We start from the raw sequence: 23023 nt of genomic DNA, 5'->3' as shown, positions 1-23023 counted from the left end.
AAGTGGTGGGCCAGGCGTGGGGCTCTCGAGGGCTGCGTGATCAGGTTGCAGTTAGCCGCCCACTGCAGGAAGGGTGTGGGCGAGCGCTGTGGCCAGCGCCTGCCGCACAGCGCCTGTGATGCTCCAGACGCCCCCGAGAAGGCGAGCGCGAGCCTGCAGGGCAGCATTAGCCGCGGAGACAGGACGGCAGCCTCGCCTTCCCAGGAGGCTGCAGCGGGGAGGCCCTCCCCCGGGCCGCTCTGTCGCTGTGAGGACCGAGTCGGAGCCTCTGCCACCAGGTCCCTCCCTACCCCCACCCTTGTCTGCATGAGGATGGGACCATCTAGGAAGGGAATCCACACCCTCCAAAAAGCGATTCTGGGTTGCGGGCTGTGTCCTCCCTGCCTAAAGAAAGTTTGTGGGATGGGTGGACGAAGGATGCCGTGAGGGCCTCCCAGACTTGGGCCTGGGGTATTCAGGCTGCTGCCCACCCGGTCGGGACTCAGGAGAGTCCAGGAGAGGAGGAGGGCCCCGCAGAAGTGTCTCCCCCATGCCCCTGTTGGTTAGAGAAAACTTTTCTGTAATGTTTTCTCTGAAAAATATATCAAGGGATTAGCCACTAATTTCTTCCCTGAACCCTGTCTCTGATGTTAGCTGTGAGCCTCTATTCACCCCGTGTGAAGGGGAAAGGAGGACAGTTAGCCTAGAGGCAAAAATCTGGGGAGGACTTCTGAGTGTGTGGCTTCCCGCTCGCCCCCCAGTCGGCCCCCTGGAGGGCCTCCCGCCCTGGGCTCGGAGAGGAGAGCCAGAGAGGAGAGCTGGCGGACTCTCCCCCTGCCTTGCTCTTTGTCTCCACAAGTCCTGTGAGGGTGTAGGCTAGGAGCTGCTCTCCCCGTTGGACAGATGCTCTTCTGAGGGCCACCCAGGGCCATGCCGGCAGAAGCAGCGTGAAGAGCCACAGCAAGTGCCTAGGCCAGTGTTCTTTCCACCGCTCTGAGGTTCCGTGACCTCTTCTGAGATCCCCAGCTGAAGGCAGACCCTGGTGACAAGAGGGAACATGGGCACAGACAGCCCCAGAAGGTCGCTGTGCCTGTTGGGGCAGCCGTCCAGGGACTGGTGTTGGCGATCTCCATGCCGTCCTGGCCGGGTGGCTCGGCACGTGGCCAGGATCCCTGGCGCAGCTCGAGGGAGCGTCTTCCTGCCGAACATAGAGCAGGCCAAGCTCTGCACCAGCTGCTTGGGGGACTTAGCTGGACAACTTCAGGCAAGACTGGTCAGGCCCCCTTTACTGTCACAGTGCTGCCTGCAAGGGTGGAATTAGGAAAGAGCTTTGACACACCCCCTCTGTCCCAGGCTCCACATCTGGCAGACTTACTGCAGAGCCCCCGTGGGTCTAGCCTCAACCTGAGCCAGGCTGACCTGGCCTTGAGTCCCACTCTGTCCTTCCTAGCTGAGTCACCTTGGACCCGTCTGTCAGCCCCCAAACCTCTCCTCAGCTGTGAAGTGGACACAGAGGCAGCCACCTCTCTGAGGTCTTGTGAGGATCGAGCTCATGAATGTGACATGCCTGATGCTAATGTGCCTAGCAATGTAATCGTTTTAAGTAGAACATTCCACATGCCCTGCTAGCCCCAACCCTAACCCCTCTTCTGGGTGGGCAGTGCCACTGTGACTGACAGATGGCCCTGTGACCCTACCCTTCCCCTTGCCCGGCTCCCTGGGTGCCTGCACCTCTGTTGTGGGCAGCGAGGGGAGGCCCAGTGGCTGTGGGAGGAAGAGCAATATGGAAATTATGCACAAGGAGGCTGATCATATTAAGATCCAGCTGCACTTAAGCGTCTCCTGGGAAGCTCTTTACAGCGCACTGAAGAGAGCTCCCAGATGTCAAAGCGGCCTTGCTTCGAGGCCCGGTAGCTCTTAGCGGCCTCGACACATGCTCCCCAGGTAATTGGTCTCCTAATGCACCAGCCCTGGCCGGGTTCCACCGCCTCTTCCCCCTCGGGTCAGTTCATGATGTTCCCCAGCCTGGCAAGCGGGTCACAGACCTGTGTGACACACCCCCGCCATTGTTTTCTTGTCCTTGCAGGCCACTTCTAGATTCTGTACAGGATGCCTTGGCCTGGAAGAGTAAACAGGATTGCCAGGCAGTGTTGAATCAGGAATTCTGTTCAAGACCAGGGCTTTTATGTCCACAGTTGTGTGTTAGATGCAGTGGGGAACATATAAAAGGGAGACACGATCCCTCCTATTACAGATAGAAGTAAACCAGCATGGTTTTCATTTTCTTCTTCAACATTAGTTTTTATTCCTAACTACAAAAGGGATACGTGTTCTTGGTAAGAAATTTAAAAGAAAGATAAAAGGAAAATCATTTATAGCTTCACACCGGAGATGACAGCTCTTCACATTTTGCAGTGGATTTCTTCTCTACACGTTTGTATACTTCAACAACAACAAAAAAAAGCAAGCAACTTCATACTGAACTCATCATCTTGTAGCCTTTTGCTACTTATTTTTTAAATTGACGCATGACATTAATTGTTGTTCCTTAAGAAGTGGCTGCATAGAATGGTATATAGTTGTATCGTTATGTACCCAGTCCATTGTGTTGGATAATTCAAGCATTGTTCGGGTTGGAGTTGCTTTTGCTATTTGTAACCATTCTGTTGATTTTGGAAATCATGAGAGTGGATGGTGGGGCTGCAGTGTAGCTAGGAGTCCAGGATTTGGCCTCAATCAGACCTCAATTCAAATAATAAGAGATAAGTAACATTTTTATAGAGGCTGAATATTGTGCCAGGCACTGTGTTAAGTGCTTTACATACCTTGACTCATGATTTATGAATCCACATAACAGGCCGTGGGCTAGGCATTATTTTTATTCCCACTTTACAATTGATGAAACTGAAGCACCACCCCTCCACTTTTGCAGCCGTCCTGTGGCTAAACCTTTGTGCACGTGTATGATTGTTTCTTAGAATACATTCTTGAAAGTGGGGTCCTGGCCCAGATTTGGAAGGCTATACGTATTTTTAAGGCCTTGAATACATAATGTGAATGACTTTCCAGAAAAGTTGCCCCAACTTCTCCTCCCACCAGTGTTTGCGTATATTTGAGAAAATCGTGCCATGCTTTGAGCAGCAATAACGTGCCAGGCCAGTGCTCTAGAAAGCTTCTCTCCTTGAAGGAGAGGCTGTGCCTGGCCTAGAGTAAGCGAGCACTCAGTACCTCTTAGCCAGTGTTAGAACTGTTGTCTCATAGTGTGTCGTTGGTTGAGAAAACAAGACGCATACTTGAAGAACCTCAATAACAAGGTGAATGTGGAACAAGAGGTCCTGACAGTGAGTGCCACACGTGTTGGAGGAATATGGGACGTAATTTGGGGTGGTGGTCATGGAACGCTGCATGGCGGGGGAGGCACTTGGAGAATGGGAAGGAGGACCCTGAAGTAACAGCCTGAAGGCTCATGAGCAGTGGAGCCTAGGTGGCTTGTGTCCAGGGCTTGTGTAGGGAGTGCTGAGCTGGAGGAGAGACAGTGAGAGAAGATGGGCCCAGATCAGACCTGGGAGCCGCCCCAGGCCAAAGGCTCTGATGGTGGGGCGCCTCGGAGGACTGAGACTTTCAGGAAAATGTACTTATCAGGAGGGAGCGAGGGGATGGGACTCGAGGTGGGGAGACCTGTGCGAGACCTGGACGGGAGCCCAGGCAGAGGGATCTGCGTGTGTGGCCTGGTAGGCACTCTGGGAGCAGTGAGGAGAAAAGATGTTGGGTTTCCTGGTGCTGGTAACAACCCTTCTTGCCGCGAGTCCTGAAGCAAAAGCAAAACAGACACAGGGCTCAGCTATGAGGTCAACATGTCTGACAGAGCTGGATGGGAGACCTTGGCTTCTATCCATGACCATGGTCAGACTCTTGATACTCCCTTACCAAGTCTGGGCCCTGAGGCACCCTATTCAAGGAAACAGCACAGCAGGCCCTGTCCCCTCCAGCTGCTGGGAGAGTCGCTGCCAGCCCTGCCGCGCCAGCGCGTGGAGAGCCAAGGAGGTGGGCCTCCAGGCCTGCTTCCAGCAGGTGGACGCTGGCCCTTCCCGGTGTCCCTGCCTCCCAGGCGGGGGACACAGGAGCCGAGCAGCACACTCCCTCTCTGTGGGCTGGCACATCTGCAAGTGGGCAGGAAAGGGATTCGCCGTTCCCCCAGGCCACTGCCTTCTCCAAGCTCCCCTGTCAGAGAAGTCTGTCCTCCCCTCCTGGAGGAGGGACTCAGCGGGCTTGGGAGAACATTTCCAGTATTCTTCCCCCGCCCCCCGGGGCTGGAAGGTTCCTTTCCTGGTTGCAACTAAGGTAAGAGATACTCCCCCCTCCCCGACACGGTCATCCTGCCCCATCCAGAATCCTTTGGAGGAACGGCTGCCAGGAATCAGCCGGGCAGGGGAGTGTCCACGTGTCAGTTTTGGTGCCGTGTAGACCTGGTTCTAGAGCCAGCTCCTCCACTTACTGCTGTGTGGCCTTTGGCAAATTTCTTGGCCTGAGTTTGTCTGCCAATAAGACTGGGTTGTTGCGAGAATTGAGCGTGACAGTGTAGACCCGTCTCGGTCTGCGTAACTGGCATCATCGAATAATGTAGATGGGGGGGAGGCTCCTCCAACCTGCGGGCTTGGGGCGGATCTCACTGTGATGGAGGTGGCGTGACTTCTGTGTAGACAGGTCTAGGACAAGGCCTTGGGGGAGAGAGGCCCCAGCCTGGCCAAGAGAGACTTGGGAGGCGGCTGTATGGGGCCATTGGGGGAGCAGTGGGAGGGAGTGTGGAAAGGGACCTAATTCTGGGGTGTTCCCATGGAGGGGGGCTTGGGAGGAGGGAAAGAAGGCAGGGAGAGAGCCAGAGAGGAAGGAGAAAGGTCTTTCACGACACCCCATTGCCCCCCACCCCAATACAAAGCACTGTATTCTTCCCACTCTCGCCTGGGAGCAACATGGGGTAACAGTTGGCAAGGCTGGTTGTGTCTAAGGTTAAAAGGTGAGTAAGAAGTTGGGCCTCTGAAAGGTGGCCCCTGGATGTTGGGGCAGTAGTGTCCTGGCATCCTGTCTCTGGGCCCTGGGCCAAGCCCTTCTGCACTTGGCCCCAGTTTTCCCATCTGCAGAATACAGGGGTTGCACCAATTTAATTTTTTGTAGCTGTTTTGACCACAGTTCATGGTTAAGAAAAAAAAAGTTTCCACACACATTTAACTAAAACTAAAGCTTAATAGAACAACACTTCATTACACGTCTCTACTCTGATGTTGTCTGTTCTGCGTCATTCAGAACTGCTGGTGACGGCTCCCTAACTGATTGTATGGCCCACTAATGAGTCACACCCCTCGCTCTGAACACTGACCCAGCTCATCTGGAAGTTTCCTTCCTGCGCTGGCAGCTGGCAGTTCTATTCCATTTCCTCTGGCCTCATGACCCCCATCAACCAAGCCTTTGTGGTTTTCTTCTTCGTGTCTTCAAACAGTCATCTCAGATGCGGGAGGGAGCCCCTGGCCTGATGGCACTGCTCCGAGTGCCCTCTCACCTCCGTGGGAGGTCCTGGCGCGCCCACTGTCTGGCTGGGCCCTGCCTGCACTGCATCAAGTGCCGGGACGTCCGTGGGTGGGGAGGGCCCTGTGCCATCACCACGGGCAAAAGAGTGGGTTTGGATGTCATCCACACTCCTCTCCCCACCCCACCCGACCGCTGCCTGGGCCAGAGGACACCAGCCTTCTCTCTGGAAAAGTTGTTGGGGGGCTTCCCTGGTGGCACAGTGGTTAAGAATCCGCCTGCCAATACAGGGGACACGGGTTCGAGCCCTGGTCCGGGAAGATCCCACATGCCGCGGAGAAACTAAGCCTTTGCGCCACAACTACTGGAGCCCGTGTGCCACAACTACTGAAGCCCACACGCCTAGAGCCCGTGCTCCACAACAAGAGAAGCCACCGCAGTAAGAAGCCCGCGCACCGCAATGAAGAGTAGCCCCCGCTCACCACAACTAGAGAAAGCCCACGCACAGCAATGAAGACCCAACGCAGCCAAAAATAAATAAATAAATACATTTAAAAAAAAGTTGTTGGGAAGTGGAGCCTCCCAGTTGGAATTCCAGACTCTTCCTCAGGCACAGCCGCTTCACCGTGTCCCTCCTTTCACTGAACCCCTGTCTGGGCAGGTCCAGGGGGTCACCATCGTGAGAGCTGCTGATGGATGATGAGATGAGCTTTGGCAGTGATAGACCTGGGTTCAAACCTTAACTCTATCTCTGCCTGGCTGTGTGGCCTTGTGAAAGTTCCCTAACATCTCTGAGCCTGTTTCCTCATCTAAAGTTTGGAGATAGCAACACCCATCTTGCAGGATAAACTTAAGGGTGAGATGATAGGTAGGTACCCAGTGATTTGTGTTGGTGCCTGGCCTGAAGAAAACTCATTCCTTGAAATCCTATCCCCTTGGGTGTCCCTGTGAGGGAATGGCTGGAGAAATAGCAGTTGTTGCCGCCTTAAAGAAAGAAGGGGGAGATGCCTTCCATGGGCCAGTTATAGGAGAGCAGTGTTGGAGAGAGGCTGCCTTGAGTGGGCTGTCCTGGGAGTGACCTGCAGCCCCAGCGTGTCCAAAATGTGCAAAGAGACTGGGGTGCAGCAGGCATCTTGTGTCCCCTGGGCAGCTGGAGACAATGTCTGAGGAGGCAGACAGGCAGGGACTGGGGAGAATGGAGTCTCTGGGCCCCCATGGCGGGCCAGGAGCTTTTCACGAGGCTGATGGTGTGTGCCAGTTCAAGGCCAGGCTCACAACACATCTCGCAACAGGGCATCGTTTCAACCCTAATTTTTTGGAATACATTTAAAAATTCACCCCCCTGCAGGGCAAATTTTACCCCAGTATGTTCCATAGAACAATCTGGTTTGATCCTCATAACCGCCACCCTGGGTAAAGGATGGGGCAGGCACAAGGCCTCCGCCTTCACAGGGTAGCAAGAAGAACTTTCTGGCAAGCACTAGAACCAGGGTGCCCAAGCAGGCAGCCTCGATGCGCTGTTTGCCTCTTCTCATGCTGTTACCCATTGCCGAGGCTGCGTGAACGTCTTCTTTGTGGGTCGTCTTCAGAACCCACAACACTTTCTTTTTGGTGCCCCCCTCCCATGATGATAATTATTGAAACATCCATATCCGGGCTCAGATCCGAGTTGTTAGGGATCTGAGCCAAGCTGGAGACAGGCACGAGGGCACCTCTATCTTCAGAGACTGCTGTTCCTGGGCAGCTGCTTCCCGAACACAGAAAGCCATTCCTCCCAGGGCTCCTGTGCACATTGGCTCTTGATAGCTGTAGACGCCGGGGCTCTGACAGCTGAGGCGACTTGCCCAAGGCCACACAGCTCCAATAGCAGAGGCTAGGGGCCCTTTGAAATGCTGCCTTATGCAGCTGGGGCTTGGCACTAACTGGGAAGACCTCTGGCCCCTCACCTCTGTGTTCTCGGCCAGCTCCCGCTGCCCTCTGCTCTGTTTTGCCAATAACCAGGAGACTCTCCTTCCAGGGCAGAGACTGGCACTTTAACCTTGGAACATAAGTTCCTGGGGTTTGCTTTGGGGAGCACATGGGGCTGGCTCGTGGTTCAGTAGAGGCGGTGAAATTTCTCAGAATCTGAGGTTGCATGCGCTGCTTTAGGCTTACTAGCTGGGGGGTGTCTCTGGGCCTCAGTTTCCCTGCCTATATGTGAGGGGCAGTGCCAGATGGACCCCTTCTGGAGAACCTGTCCTCAGGCCAGCGAGGCTGGACTAAAAAGTTCAGGACTGGGTTCCATCCTTATTCTGCCACCACCTTGCTGCTTGCTGTGTGACCTTCATCTAGTTCCCTCCCCTCTCTGAGCCCCTGTTCTCCACTCAAAAGACAGCAAAGATATCCCTGCTTTGCTGAGGTCATAGAGGGGAAACTACTTTGCCAAGCTCAAGTGCCACAGATGGTAATTTTATCATTATCCACGTAGTGATCCCCTGGCCAGCAGGGAGAGGCGACACTCAGGCCTGCAAAAAAGCATGCAGGAAGGACTGGGCCACAGACTCTGGGTTGCCAGAGCTGTGCCAGCTAGCAAGCCCTTAGCAGGGAAATGCATTCCCATTACTCACATCAGCAAGCCAGGCCCACAGCCTGGGCATGATTGTTGGGAGGTTTCCCTGGGCTCTGCCTCCCTCTGGGTCCCCAAGAATCTCCCTGCTCCCCAGTCCAGGATGGTGTTCCCTGGAGCTCATCCTGGGAGTGGGGGGTTGTCAGGGTGCCTCCCCCAGTGGGACGAGCCCTGCCGTGCCAGCTCCAGCAGCCTCCCTGCCAGCAGCTGGTATTCTGTTGCACTGCGTACAGTGAGGCCCAGATTAGACAGTGAGCTCATCGTGACATGAATGGGGCCACCGGGGTGGGTGGGGGGGACTGGAGGCTGAAGATCTGCCTTGAGGGTACCGCTGGGGATCTCCCTGCACCCTCTCCCTTCTCTCTGTCTCTCAGGCTTGCTGTCTCTCCCCACGCCCGTGCACACACCAACACCCTCTCTTGGAGCTTGCTGGGGATTGTCATGGCAACCGTCCAGCAAAATTATCAAAACACTTTTATGCTCACAGTCGTACCAGACCAAGAACTCATTCTGAGTGAGGCAGAAGCAGGTGGTTGGATGCTGAAGCCACGGGCTTTGTGCGGAGGGCCCACAGTGGGGAGAGGGCGCAGCAGGAGGGGAGGGTGGGGCCAGGCGGCAGGACCCCTGGGGAGAGGCCTTGGCACTTGTTCCTCCCCGCCCCTTATGCCAAATTCACATTTGTATTCCATCTCCGCACACCTGGATTCACACACACACACACGTAGACAAGTGGTCGCTGAGCCAAATACACCCAGAGTACAGATGGATCCAAACAGCAACATCTGGAATAACCATGACCTCATTCAGCACTTGAAGGCCTGAGATCCACTCTGGGGAGACTTCTGGGTGAGCAGGAGGGCACAGCCAGCCGACCCAGGCTTCTAGCTGGCAATAGGTCTGTGCCAGGGCAGCAAAGCAGCCACAGGAAGAGGCCAAGCCCTCTTGTCGGGAAGCAGAGAAGGACCTGTGACCAGAACCACTCTGACCTGGTTCTTCCCACCTTGCTGCACAGCCTCTGTGGCTCACTGCCTCTCTGCATCCCGGAACGGACTCAGCATCCCTTCTCCCTTCTGACCTGGGCCAGGGTACCGCAGGCTCCCTTGGAAACAAAGCCCTGCTAATAGCCGAATAACCGGTGGTTGCTATTTTCAAACCCTGGTTCTGCCCGAAAGCCAAAGTGTGGGTGAGGATGGTGGAGGAGGTGATGGCACAAGCCCCTCCCCAGTCTGCTGCCATCTTCCTGCCCCATCTGCTCCCCCAGCATCCCCCTCCATGGAGGGGAGCCTTCCCCTGCAGCCTTAGCCCGGGCTGCTTGCCACTCTGGCCCAAGAGGAAACATCTGCTTCCTGCAACTGGGTCCCCCCATCTGTACACCCTTCCAAGGATTCTAGAATATTAGAGCTTGAGGGGCCCCCAGCAAATCCGAGTCTAGCCTCCTCACTTCACGGATGGGGAAACTGAGGCTCAGAGATGGGAAGCAATGGGTTCAAGGCCACAGGATATGTGGCTGATGGAGCTGTTGCTGCAACCTGGGTGTCTGAATTCTAGTCCTGTGCTGTTCCCGTCACATCAAAGCGTTGGTGAGATGCACTGTTGCAAACAGTGAGCGCTGATTTCTGAGTCAGGCAGACCTGGCTTGAGTGGCGGCTTCAACACTTAACACCCAAGGTGACCCCGGTAAGCTGCAAAGCACCCTCAGTCCTCAGCTGTAAAATGGGGTGATAGTAGGGTCCCGCTTAAGGGATGCCATGAGGATGATTTAAGAGAGGCACGTGTAAAGCACTATTGGCACAGAGTAGGTGTTCCACAGATGACGTTCTCTGTCCTCCCTCTGCAGTTCCAGGGCTACAGGCCTGCTGAGAAGAGGGACCATCCTGCATCCCCGGTAATGGCCAGCCCGTGTCCCAGGGTGGCCAGGGAAAGCAACCTAGCCTGTCCTGGAAAGACAGAGTCCACCGGGAAGGCAGGCCACACTGACAAGTACGAGTAAATGAGAAGGCCTTGCAGACAGCGACCGAGAGGGGAACCTTGAGGAGGGTGGCCAGGAAGGCCGCTCTGAGGAAGCAGCAGGGGAGCTGAGACGTCCTCAGTGCAGGGAAACAAATGGCTTGGCCCAGGCCTCACAGTAAGTTCAGGTGGAGCCAGGCTAGGACCTGTCTTTAGACTGCCATTCTAGTCATCTCCCTCCTTCTAGAAACATCCTTCTCTGGGATTCTGACATGTTCGTCTGGTGTCGCTCTTACCCTGTTGGACGTTGCTTCTCTGAGTCCTTGACTGGCTCACACTCCTCCCAGTGTTTGCTGGTCCCAGCCCTTCTCTGTCTGGAAGGTGGGTTTTCACCCGCTCCCCTGTCTACACCCTGACGAGTCCCAAACGGCCACCTACATCCCTCGCCTCTCCTCTAAGTTCCAGTGTCCTGCTCGACCTCTCCACCTGGATGTCTGGTGGTTCTCTTGGTTAGGACAATCTAAGTCGATATAATAGAGACCCCAAATTAGAGTAGCTTAAACATATTCAGTTGGTGGCTCTCTCACAAAATAGCTCCAAGGGAAATGTTTCAGGTTGGTAGAGAGCTCCATCCCACAGGGTCATTTAGGGACCCAGACTGATGACGGCACTGCTGTCTTTAACACGAAACCTCCAGGGCTTCCAGCCAGTGTGAGGGCAAGAACACGGAAATCCCGGGCAGGAATTTCTTCTTAAGTGAGACAGGAGTCTGACTTCTGCTCACTTGCACAGATGAGAGCTTAGACACACAGCCCCACGGAGCTGCAAAGGAAGCTGGGAAGTGGGCCCAACTGGGCGGACAGCTAGCAGTCTCTACCATGCTCCACCCCCTAGAATGGTGAGGCCTTCCCGCCTTGGTGGGGGGGGACCCCCTTCTCTGGGGGCACTCCCTCATCCTGTGTCTCCCTGGCCCCCGGCTTTGCCTTTGGCACATTCCTCCTTGTCTGTGGCTCTCGACCACCACCCAACAGGGTGTTCAAAGTCTGTCCTCCTTGAGCGCTTATTTAGGCTGGGACAATCATGGGCTTTTGAAGTCTAGCCTTTCAATTTGGTTGATGATAACAATCCCTTCAGAAGCATAGTAGGCTTTGGGTCTTTCTGCTTCTAGTCAGTTCCATGGGCAGTAACCACACCCCAAGTTCCTTTCTTGATGGAGTTACTGTCTGTCTGTGTTGCCCAGCCCACCTCTTTCTCTCCCATTTTTTTAATTTATTTTTTTTGCGGTACGCGGGCCTCTCACTGTTGTGGCCTCTCCTGTTGCGGAGCACAGGCTCCGGACGCGCAGGCTCAGCGGCCATGGCTCACGGGCCCAGCCGCTCCGCGGCATGTGGGATCTTCCCGGACTGGGGCACGAACCTGTGTCCCCTGCATCGGCAGGCGGACTCCCAACCACTGCGCCACCAGGGAAGCCCTTTCTCTCCCATTTTAAATGAAAGTTTAAAAGTCCCTAAGGACATCTGAAATAATAGACTTGGATGACAAGGCTATACCCCTAAGAGAATACTTTGCCACAAGGGTGATTCCTTTGTTCGGCTTATTGTTTGGCCTAATAGACAGGCTTTGAGAAAGGCTCTGAGCGCGTCTGATCTCCTGTTCTTTGGGCAAAACCAGTTGGTTTTTCCAACCCTGAGGACAGTGATTTTCTATGTTATCTCCTTTTCTGTTCATCTCTTCTTGCAAACCAGCCAATCTCTTTCTTGTAGTATCTTTGCTAAAGGCAGCATCGAGCAGCCAACACATGCAAATGTTTTTGGTTCTTTCCAACCATTTCTCTAGAATTAGTGGCTCAAGTAGGCATGTGGTCTGCCTTCCAAATTATCACAGGTAATGTTTTTATTAAACCTTTTGTCACAACATAACAAGGGTCACTGGTTTTCCATTCTCCAGTATGTGTTTCCATGTTGCTCACCACCTGTTGGCCAAGCCAGTGCCACATGTTTTAGGGTTGTTATACATGGAAGCTTTCCATTCCTGGTACCAATTTCTGTATCAGAGTATTGCTAAGCTGCTATTAAAAGGAACTCCCGGGCTTCCCTGGTGGCGCAGTGGTTGAGAGTCCGCTTGCCGATGTAGGGGACACGGTTTCGTGCCCCCGTCCGGGAAGATCCCACATGCCACGGAGCGGCTGGGCCCGTGAGCCATGGCCGCTGAGCCTGCGCATCCGGAGCCTGTGCTCTGCAACGGGAGAGGCCACAACAGTGAGAGGCCCGCGTACCGCAAAAAAAAAAAAAGTAACTCCCCAATACAGTGGCTTTAGGATTAGAGAAGTGAATTTTTCTTTCACATAATATGGTTCTAATATGATCATTTCAGGCATCACCCTGGTGGGTAGTGGATTTTGATGGGTAACCTGCAGACCCCAACCCCACAATGGCCCTCCCCTCCCCAACCTTCTCTTCCCCACACCCCTCCCCTGTATCAGTGGCACCACCATCTAACATTTGCTGAGGCCAAATACAGAGATGTCGGCCTTGATTTCCACACCCCTCCCCTCAACACCTCCTCCCGCCATCCAGTCCATCAGCAAGTTCTCTCAGTTCTATCCCCAGGCAAATCCCAAATCTGACCACTTCCCTACAGCTCCATTTTCTTCACTCTCATCCAGGTCCTCAGTGTCTTACATCTGTGGGTTATGTAACGATCTTCTATGTGGGATCCCTGCTTCTTCCCCTAGCCTTTACAGTTACTCTTCACACGGCAGCCAGAGTGGGCTTTTGAAAACGTAGAACGGAGCTCCCCTGCTCAGAATGCTCCAGTGCCTTACCATAGCCCTTAGGACAAAATGCAATCTCCTGACATATACACACTACTATATGTGGAATAGATAACTAATAAGGACCTCCTGTAAAGCACCGGGAACTCTACTCAGTACTCTGTAGTGACCTACATGGGAAAAGAATCTAAAAAAGTGGATATATGTTGATATATCACTGATTCACTTTGCTATACAGCCGAAACTAACACAGCATTGTAAATCAACTATCCTCCAATAAAGATTAAAATAAATAAATTTTTTAAAAAGAAAATGCTAACTCCTTAACATGGCCCTCAAGGCCTTCCGTGAGTGTCCTTACTTCTCATGCCCCTTGCCCCCTCTACTTTAGCCACATGGGTCTTCTTGCTGTTCCTGGAAGAAGCCAAGCTCCTTCCTGCCTCACTGTCTTTACACCGCATTCCCTCAGCCCTAAACATTCTCCCCGCACTGGTCACACACCGGTTCCTTCTTTGTCCTCCATGGGGCAGACAGCTTCAGTGTAGTGTGTAAGCGAGAGGGCTTAGGAGCTAAGTCGCCTGGGTTTGAATCTCAGTTCTGCTGCTTACTAGCTGTGTGACCTTGGGGAAAGGTGCTTAGCTTCTCTGTGCCTTGGTTTTCCTATCTGTAAATGGGGATAGTAAAAGTACTTGTTATCCAGGGCTGCTAAGAGGATTAAATAAAATAGTGAACACATTAAATGAGTTAATGCATAAAAAGTGCTCAGAGCGTGGCATCTATTAAACACTTGGTGGTGCTACAATTGTCCTTCGGGGGGCACCTTAAATATCACCCACTCTGGGGAGCCTTTCCTTGCTCCCTCGCCCCCCCCCCTCCGCCTCTCCATCTGCATCGCTATCACACCACCCACCATACATTTCTTGTTTAGGTGTTTATTGTCTGTCCCGCCCCCTTACCTAGACTGTCACTTTCATGAGCGCGGGGACTTTCCTGAGCTGGTACACAGTAGGTTCTCAATAAATCTTTGTTGAATGGCTATGGAAGGAATGGAGGCCAAATTCCATGGATTCCCTCCTTTCCCAGCAGCCTTGTGAGCTGGCTGCTGGCACCCTAGGGCCGTGTGTCAGAGCAATGCTCACAGTTTCCTCTTGGGAGTCTGGGAACCCCGGGGCAGGGGACCTGCTCTTGGAAGCCAGCCATGGGGGCATTGGTAGGTATCAACCCCTACCAGGGGACTATGAGAGCATGGACTCTGGAGTGGAGCCCACTTTTCCCCAGCAGTCTCTAATGCGCTAATTACTTATCCTCTCTGTGCCCCCACTTTCTCATATGTAAAACTGGGAAAATACGGATTACCTCACAGGGCTGTTAGGAAGATGAAGTAGGATAATATATGTAAAACACAGCTCTCTGCCTAGCTTGGAGTAAAGCTCTCCAGATGGTTAGTTATCATTACTGTTGTTGTTAGTGCCATATCTAAGTGTCATTTTTCTGACCACGAATGGGGGTGCGCGAGGGACTTGGGGGGTGCGGGTAGTGAGGAGACAAACATAGAGAAGACAGGGAAGAGAAGTGGACTGGAAAAATCGGGTGTGTTTGTATTCGTGCCCGCGTGTGTGTGCGTGTGTGTGTGTGTGTGTGTTTGGGGAGGGAGGTGGCATGGATCCAAAGAGGACATCCAGTCCTTCCTCGGAACTCAGTTTTGGGGAGCCCGGGTGGCCTGGCTCTCCCTGCAGCAAGGAGACTGGGGGCTGCCCCCGCCCCGCGCGCTCAGCGGCCAAATAACCAAGCGCCTGGATTGTGCGCCTCTGGGATTAGGAGGCTGGAGAGGCGGACGTGCGCCCCCGCGCCCGCCGCGGTTGGTCCAGACTTGGGGATCCCAGGGCGGGCAGGACCCGTGCTCCGGGGCCACCCTGCGCCCCCGCTCCGCAGCGTTCTCCGGAGCCTCGGATGCTCCCGGAACCCGCGCGGGCGGGGCCTGCCTTCCGGAGCCGGGCTGGCGGGCGGCGCTGGGGAAAGAGCCGCGACTTTCCCAGAGTGGCGGGGCGACGTCAGGCGGAAGGGCGCGGGGCGCGCACGCTTTAAAAGGCATTCGCTGTCATCCGAGCTCGCAGCCGTGGGGGCAGGAGCCGGCTATATAAGCGGCGAGCCGGGCCGCCGCGGGGCAGACGGCGACAGCAGCGGCGGCGAGCGCCTCGGAGCGCAGCGGAGCAGCGCCCCCGTAGCCCCGCACCCCTCGACGGGTCCGCCTGCCCTCCCGAGGAGCGCCGACCCGGGCCCGCGAGGGCCGCCGCCACCCCGCAGCAGATTTGGATCCCCCGCCCGGCGAGCCCCAGGCTGCTGCCTCCCGGGGGGCCCCGGCGCAGCGGCCGCCCCCGGAGAGCCCCGCCGCCCCGCCGTCCGGCCCAGAAGACGCCGGCAGCGCCATGGCGGCCGCCAAGCCCGGCGAGCTGATGGGCATCTGCTCCAGCTACCAGGCAGTGATGCCGCACTTCGTGTGCCTGGCCGACGAGTTCCCACAGCCCGTGCGGCCCGCCAAGCTGTCCAAGGGCAAGGGCCGGCTGCGGCGGCCGCGCCAGTCCCGCTTCAAGACGCAGCCGGTGACCTTCGACGAGATCCAGGAGGTGGAGGAAGAGGGCGTGTCCCCCATGGAGGAAGAGAAGGCCAAGAAGTCGTTCCTGCAGAGCCTGGAGTGCCTGCGCCGCAGCACGCAGAGCCTGTCGCTGCAGAGGGAGCAGCTCGGCAGCTGCAAACTGAGGAACAGCCTGGACTCCAGCGACTCCGACTCGGCCCTGTGAGGGGCGCCGCCCGCAGCCGGGACTCGCGCGCCTCGGCGGCCCGCCGGGGACAGATGTGCGAACCCCTAGGGGCCCCGCCCCCCGGGGTACCCCCGAGAACCGGGGGCCGCTGCCCCTCGAGCGCTTGCACCCTCACCCGGCTACGAACTGGTCGGGGCCCCCCGAGCTGCGCTCGCCCTGGGCGGGAGCGCGCGCCGGGGCGCCAGGGAGGGGGCCCGCTTTCTCTGCCCTTGTAACTGTTTATTTTTTAACTCCTCCCAGTACGAACTCTGCTGTGAGTGTGTGCGGGGAGGCGCACCCTCGCCGAGTCGCCCCGGGTCACCAGGGCTTCCCGGAGAGCCGCTCCATGCCCTTGTCCGATGGTTTGCAACTCCGATTTTGCACATGGCTCCACCGTGCCCCCCAGCGCACACCCGTTCACACTCACTCCCACACACTCTCGCTGAACACTTTTATAATTGTTAGGCGCGGCCGATGGGACTTGGGGTGCAGCGCAGCTGCTGCTGTGGCCGGAGGATTGATATTTATTTTTGCATTGCGATGGCTGACGGCGTTTATTTAACGCTCTTTTTACCTGGATATGTCTGTGAGACTCCCGAACGGAGACAAATAAAGTCAATATATTTGCACACTGCATTTCTCAAGGCTCTTGACTTCCTGAACCTTGAGGGCCCAGGCTCCCAAGACTGGGGGAGAAGTGGGGAGGATTCGCTTTAACGGGGGCCGGGAATCCCCGGGTGGAGGCAACTCCACAAGCTTCGCTCGCCGGAACGACGTCGCGTCCCCGGTGCCCGGGTGCATTACCCGCCTCCGCGGTGGATCCACCCGGCCCAGAGCTCTCCTGCCTCCCGGGTCTGTTCCCCATCGCCGGTGTCCAGGGTGGGGTGGAGCAGCTAGGGAGGCGAAGGTTGGCGCTGTGAGGACGAAGAGCACCTGCCTGGCGCAGCTGACCTCTCAGGGAGACCCGGGTCAGGGTCATCGCCCGGTACCCACCACAGAAGACCCCACTCACTCCGAGCCCTTTCCAGGCGACGGGTGGGGAGATGCCTGAGCCAGCGATAGGAGACCCAGGCGGGGATATGTGGGTGGTGGGGTCCGAAGCAGGGCTGGGAGCTGGCGAGAGTGTGGGTACGCCCTCAAAGTCGCCTGCGGGTGAGGGCCCCGCTGCCCCCGCGCTGACTCAGCGTGATGCCAGGCGCTCCTGCGCTGGGGGAGCAAACGGCGGCTGTTTCGGTTCTTTGGTCCTTTTCTCCAGCTCTTCCCTTTGCCCTCTTCAAGGTTCCTCAAGGAATCTGTCTTTGGTCAGAGCTTGAAGGGCGCTTGGGTACCACGGAGTCCCCCGCACCACACACACACACACACACACACACACACACACACACACACACACGCACACACACACACACACACACACACACACACACACCTTTGCTTACAGATGAGAAAACAAACCTAGCAGAGAGGGAAAGGTCACATGAAGAGCAGGGGCCACGCAGCGTGCTTTCCTGACTCCGCGTCCAGTGCTCCTTGAGTCACAGGACTCTGTCTTTCCAGTGCTTTCCAGCAGCTGTCTGCATCCCTGTCTACGCCCTGAATCCTCCGGGTTAGCAGTGTAAGAGGCTCCTCCGGCCCGTTGTGGTAATGGGGGTAATAAGCCACATTCGGTTGAGGAGTGCAGGTCCTCACACTTGGGGCCCCCTCCCAGCCCACCCCTCCAAGAACACTCCAGACTTGAGCCACCAGGGCCAGGCTTTCCGCTGAGCAGTTTAGAGAGACCCGGAGAGGATGGATGCCCCCTGGTGGTGGGGGCCTGGCGCTCAGCTCAGCCCAGCCCTGCGGGGCATCTGAGCTGCCTTTTACTCTTCACCCTGCACGTCTTGTCACCCTGGGCTCTGTAGAAAACGAGAAGGCAGAGGAAAGAAAACAAAGAAACAAAAATAGAACACACAGGGTGTAAAAGAATGTCCTCCCCTCTGGCTCACACAGAAGGCTGCCGGGCTCAGGGCCTTGGGGACTGCAGCCTTTGGTGCTGCCCTCGCCCCTGGGAATACACAGGCCGTTTCAGTCCCCAGCAACAGCCAGTTCCACTGTGAGGGCACGTGTCCAAGGCACTTAACTGCAAAGGCATCGGCGTGGTGAGGCAGCCGTGGGTCCATGTTTTGATTCCCGTCTCTGCAGTGGCCGTGGCGAGGCTGGTTTGAGCCCCTTGGGGTGGGAGGAGGGTGGCCCAAGCTCAGAACTTCCTCCCCGAGCCCCCTCCCCATTCTCTTCCCTCATCCTGACCCCCCCACCCCCATTTTATCTTACATCTTGGGCGATAGCTCCTGTTTCTGCTCTTCAAGAGGCAGGTGCTGCAAGCCTTCCTATGGGTTCACCCTTCCAGACTGACATCCTGGCTAGGCGTCCCCCTCTGGGCACCACGGCCCTGCCAATACCCTTCGCCCTGCTGGAGAGCCTCCTTCTCCAACCCCCCATCTTCAGCCCATACCCCAGCTAAAGGCCTCCCTGAAGAGTCTCCTTGAGTCATCCTGGCTAATGTCTGGGGACGTTGTAGGGGACCACATTCGATCGCTCCAATTCCTGCTCAGCTGCTGGCAGGGCTCAGCGCCCAGTAGGTGCTTCCGAAAAGTTTGTTGGGTTAAAATGAGTAAGGGGGCAGTGAGGAAGATTGATGCTCATTTTGCCTACTTCCTGATTTGTTTTTAAATTAATGTTTTGTTACCCAAGAACTATTTGTTCATTATATTAAAAACAAGTCAGTCATACTCCTACCACCCCCGAGATAAATATGTCAACATTTTGGAGGTTATGCCTGTATTATGTGTGCATGTATATGTATATATATGTGTGTATATATGTGGAGATATATATATATATCCACATATTTTTTTTTTACAAAATGGGTTTATGCTCTAAATACTATTTAGGATGCTTTTTTTTTCTTACTTGGATTTCTGTTTAACATCAGTATGTATCTATCTATATCATGATTTTTATGAACTTCTCTTGAATAGGTACTCCACATTTAATTCAGCTCACTTCCCACTCTTTGGTATAAAAGTGATGTCCCATTTGTTTCAGTTTCTTACTTTTGCCTATACTGGCAGTTCTAAGGATTGAACATGGAAAGAAGTTTGGAAGAGGTGGTGACACGGAGGGAGGCTGGGGGTAGAAATTGGGATGCTATCATGTCGGGGGCATGGCTGGGTCGGGGTGCTATGTATGGCCCCTGCGCTACACGGGCGCACTCTCTGGTTCCGAGCATCTCTGCTCTGCACAGAGGAAGAAGGAGGGGAGACAGGAGGGGCTGCTCTGAGGCCCCTGTGTAACTCCTGGGACTCAGCTCCTCCCTGTGGCTCGAAGGGAATCCAAGGCAGCACGGGCTCCAAGGAGGCGGCTGGGCTGGGCTGAGCTGGACCGGGAGGCCAGATGGTGGGAGAGGAGGAAGAAGAGGGAGACATGAGCTGAGGGAGCAAGAGAGCATGAGAACCAGAAAGATGGGAAGGAATGAGGCCCTCGGGGAAACGGGGAAGCTCAGAGACAGAGAGAGATGGCGAAATACAGAGTCGGGAGCCAGAAAATGTCAGGAGACTGAGAAGAATAGGGGCCACCCTTAGAGAGAGAGAGAGGAAGAGAGAGAAAGGGGTCTGTAGAAAGTAGTGGGGAGGGAAGGCGAGGTGGAAAGTACTCTGAGACTGCGCATTGGAGCAGAGAGAAAACCGGGGTGAGAGCGCCTCTCTGGGAGCTGTAGCGCCGGCATGTGCCAGGGGTGGGTGGAAGCCTGCCCAGCCGTCTGGCTTTACAGCCGTCTGGCTTTACAAGCTTGTCCAAGGAGACGCCTCCTTCCTTCCCTTCCCCACCTGGGCCTTAGCCCACAGTCCTAGCCTGGGTGATGAGTTTTCAAACAAGCTGGAGCTCAGAGGAGGTAGCAAGTCGCCATCCCAGCCCTGGCCGGCAGCCTCTTCTAAACATTCCTCTTTGGCCCTGGGGGAGATATTTATCAGGGTGTTTCTTGGACTCGTTTAAATGCCAGGTTGTCCTTTGCAGTCTGCTGTGTGCCACTCCTGGGTCTGCTTGGTGGGGGCGGGGTGGTGGTGAGAGGGAGGTGCTGTCTGTGACCCCAGGGAATCGAGGTCAGCTGTGGACTTGGGAGTCCTCCGTCAGGGAGCACATTTGGGGTAGCTCTTAGGCCCACCGGGCTCTGCGAGATGGGGGGAGGATAAAGACCACCATTTCGTGAGCACCTCCTGTGGGTACTCTGATTTCATCCTGAGAACCTTACCCAGGCGTTTTACAGAGGAGAAAACTGAGGGTCAGCAGGGTTAAGTTTCTTGCGCAATGGCATACGGCTAGTCAGTAGCGAGCTGGATTGCCACATGTATTTTCTTTTCTATTTGAAAGCCTACACTCTTTCTAGAATATGATCGCAACTTCTTACTGTGCCCCCTGTGGCGGCGATGAGAATGGGCCTTGCAGACCTCTGGTGACAGGGGTGTAACTGACCAGTACAGAGCAGCTCTGGCTTTGCAATCCATCCCCTTCTTTCGCGGAGGCTGTGCCCCCCACAGGCTGCTCCCCACCAACGACTGTGTACGTGGCTGGGATTCTAAGGCAGAACAGTTCTTGGGAGACACGAGATTTCTTCGTTGGTGGACTTTGGCTCAAAGATTTCCCGATGGCAATGCAGAAGCTTCCTCAGATTGCAGCGCTGTCCACGGACACCTTTTCTCCCTCTCTCCTTCTCCGGGGTCACTCCTGCTTTGCAGCCTGCTGGCTGGCTTCCCTCTGCTTCCCTCTGTATCTCACGTCACACAAGCATGCCTCCTCGTGAAAGCCTTGCACATTTAATTCCACCTTGGAGTCTGCTTCTCGGAGAACCCGGGCCTGCACATCCTTCCATCTCCTGGCAGCTTCGTGGCGCAGCCCTGCATCTCCCTCAGGCCCCCGCTGGCACAGGGTGGGATGGCAGGCATCGTTTTAGAGAGAACTGTAGGGACATGGCCAAGTTTACCAAACAAATATGTGTTGGGAGGTCTGCTGACCGTGTGGTTCTGGATGGGGAATAGCACGCTGCAGACTGTGTGTATATACGCCGTGAGAGGGTGAGGGACTCCCACGTGGACAGTCCTTTCAGCCACGTGACTCACACAATGGCCATCTGCCCATTCAGCTCCCAGGCCCGCAGTGGAGACTGATAATTGTTCACCAACATTGATTTCCCGCTTCCTCCAGGGCACACAGCCAGCCTCTGTGTCGCAGACGCTCTTGGACTTAGGTCTATCGAGGTGCTAAGTTTTTGCCAATGGCATATACTGGGAAGAGAAGCATGTTTCTCCCAGACCTCGGCCTTAATGTGTACCCTTCTCCTGCCCTGCCCACCGTGCTCTCTGTCCCCTACCCACAAGTGACAACATGGATGTGCCTGCAACCCAGTGATCGAGCCGACAAGGCCAGTGGCCTAGGGGATGGCAGAGAAACAAGACGAAAGGACCCCAGGCCCCTGGATGACCTTGTGGAACCAAACAGCCTGCCGATCTGGAATGATCACTGTGGACAATTACACACGAGAGAAATGCACGTCTATCTTCTCTGAGCCACTAAATCATTATTGGGTCTCTTTGTTATACCAGCCTTCCCTTACCCTGAATAAAGAAATATTAGTGCTGGCAGTGGGGTACTGTCCTAACAAAACTTCTGCAGTACTAGGCGTTGACTTAGTGATTTTGCTGCAAGCGGGGAGCGTATAAACATTGCAGGTTGGAAAGTTAGAGCCCCTTGTTATACTTTGGAAAAGCATTTGGTAAAACCATGTTTATGACATTTTGGAAGGCTGATCATGTATTGACCGAGAACATAGCTCTAGGAGAAGTGGTTGGAAAGAGACAATATTTGTGTGCATTGGCTACTCTCTGTGGCTTTTAGCAAATTATTACAAGACATGAATGATGGAAAGGAATAAGGAGTATCTAGAAACATGGGGCCTCACAGCGGTGAGAGCCACCCCTCTTTGTAACCCACACAGAAGGAAATCATCAGTTGTGGCTCAGAGCCTTTCTCGAAGGCCACCCAGGAAGCCCGGCCCGGGATCCAGCCCTGGAGCAAGGTTAGACTAAGCGTCTCATCTGCCCACTCAGACTTATTGTGGGAGAATCCACATTCCTCTCTCCTCCCCTTCACCCGCCACCCCATGTAGCCCAAATTAAAGTGAGAGTGTTACGGACCACGGTTCTTGGCCTCCTTAATCGATAGAAATTGATCAGAGGCCAGACAAGAAATTCAGGCAAAGCTTTATTGGGGCCCCTGCTGCAGCAGGGGGGGAGGGAGAACAAGTAACAGGTTCCCTCGCTTGCTCACCGCGGGGTGCAGGGTGAGCTGATTCCTTATATGGGGTGAGAGTAGGGGTGTGGCCAGGGGTCGGGCCAGAGGGGCTTAGGCGTTTTGCCCACCCTTTGGGTGGTATTGTGTACAGGGGGGCCATGCACAGTATCCTGCTTTTGCTCCTGACCCCCTGCTTTTGCTCCTGGCTCCTCAGAAGTGGCAGTTAGGGGCTTCCCTGGTGGTGCAGTGGTTAAGAACCTGCCTGCCAATGCAGGGAACACGGGTTCGAGCCCTGGTGCGGGAAGATCCCACATGTCACGGAGCAACTAAGCCCGTGCACCACAACTACTGAGCCTGCACTCTGGAGCCCAAGAGCCTGTGAGCCACAACTACTGAGCCCGTGTGCCACAAATGCTGAAGTCCACGCACCTAGAGCCCGTGCTCCACAGCAAGAGAAGCCACTGCAATGAGAAGCCCGCGCACCACAACGAAGAGTAGCCCTCACTCGCCGCAAATAGAGAAAGCCCGTGCACAGCAACAAAGACCCAATGCAACTAAAAATAAATAATAAATTAATTAATTTAAAAGAAAAAAAAAAAGAGAGAAGTGGCAGTTAGGTTTTTTTGTTCTTTTTTGTATCTTGTTGTCCATAATTTGCCCACTACCTTACAGTTTCTTTGTGTTTTGTTGCTGGAGGAGACATTTGTCCAGGTACAAGCACTGCAGCAAAGGGTCCCAGGTCCCAGCCTGTCTCAAGAGGGCTGGGCCAGAGCAGGAAACAATGAAATAAAACAGTCTTCAGAATTATGCTGAGAAATGGTCTTTGCTTATGACTCTTGGCTCTAGAATCAGCTAGAAGCGCCTTGACCACAAGCCTTTTGAACGAATAGCCAAGGCAAGTCGCAATTGGCCAGTGATCAGGATTGTTTGAGCCCCAAAGAAACCTTCAAGGAAGCCAGACTGTTTAACACCTGCTTCAGATGTAGCCACAGAGGATGATGAGGAAAAGAGAGTCTTCCAGCACCAGGTTGGCCAGATTAGCCAGAGCAAGTCCTCACCGTTCATGCCAGCGAGATTTGCCTC

The 23023-nt window shown here is 54.9% G+C and overlaps 2 protein-coding genes across 2 annotated transcripts in view; both read left to right on the top strand.

The window, feature by feature from the left end:
* Window positions 1-23023, top strand: part of ALKBH3 (alkB homolog 3, alpha-ketoglutarate dependent dioxygenase) — a 69118-nt gene that overhangs the window by 38855 nt on the left and 7240 nt on the right. The window lies entirely within an intron of this gene.
* Window positions 14941-16258, top strand: C8H11orf96 (chromosome 8 C11orf96 homolog). Its single transcript, XM_004264028.4, has one exon. The coding sequence runs from the start codon at window positions 15251-15253 to the stop codon at window positions 15620-15622; it is 372 nt and encodes a 123-aa protein (XP_004264076.1). The 5' UTR covers window positions 14941-15250; the 3' UTR covers window positions 15623-16258.

This window comes from Orcinus orca, chromosome 8 (assembly GCF_937001465.1).
Source record: "Orcinus orca chromosome 8, mOrcOrc1.1, whole genome shotgun sequence".
Lineage (NCBI taxonomy): Eukaryota > Metazoa > Chordata > Mammalia > Artiodactyla > Delphinidae > Orcinus > Orcinus orca.
The sequence above is the reverse complement of the archived record's forward strand: the minus strand, read 5'-3'. Positions and strand labels throughout refer to the sequence as shown.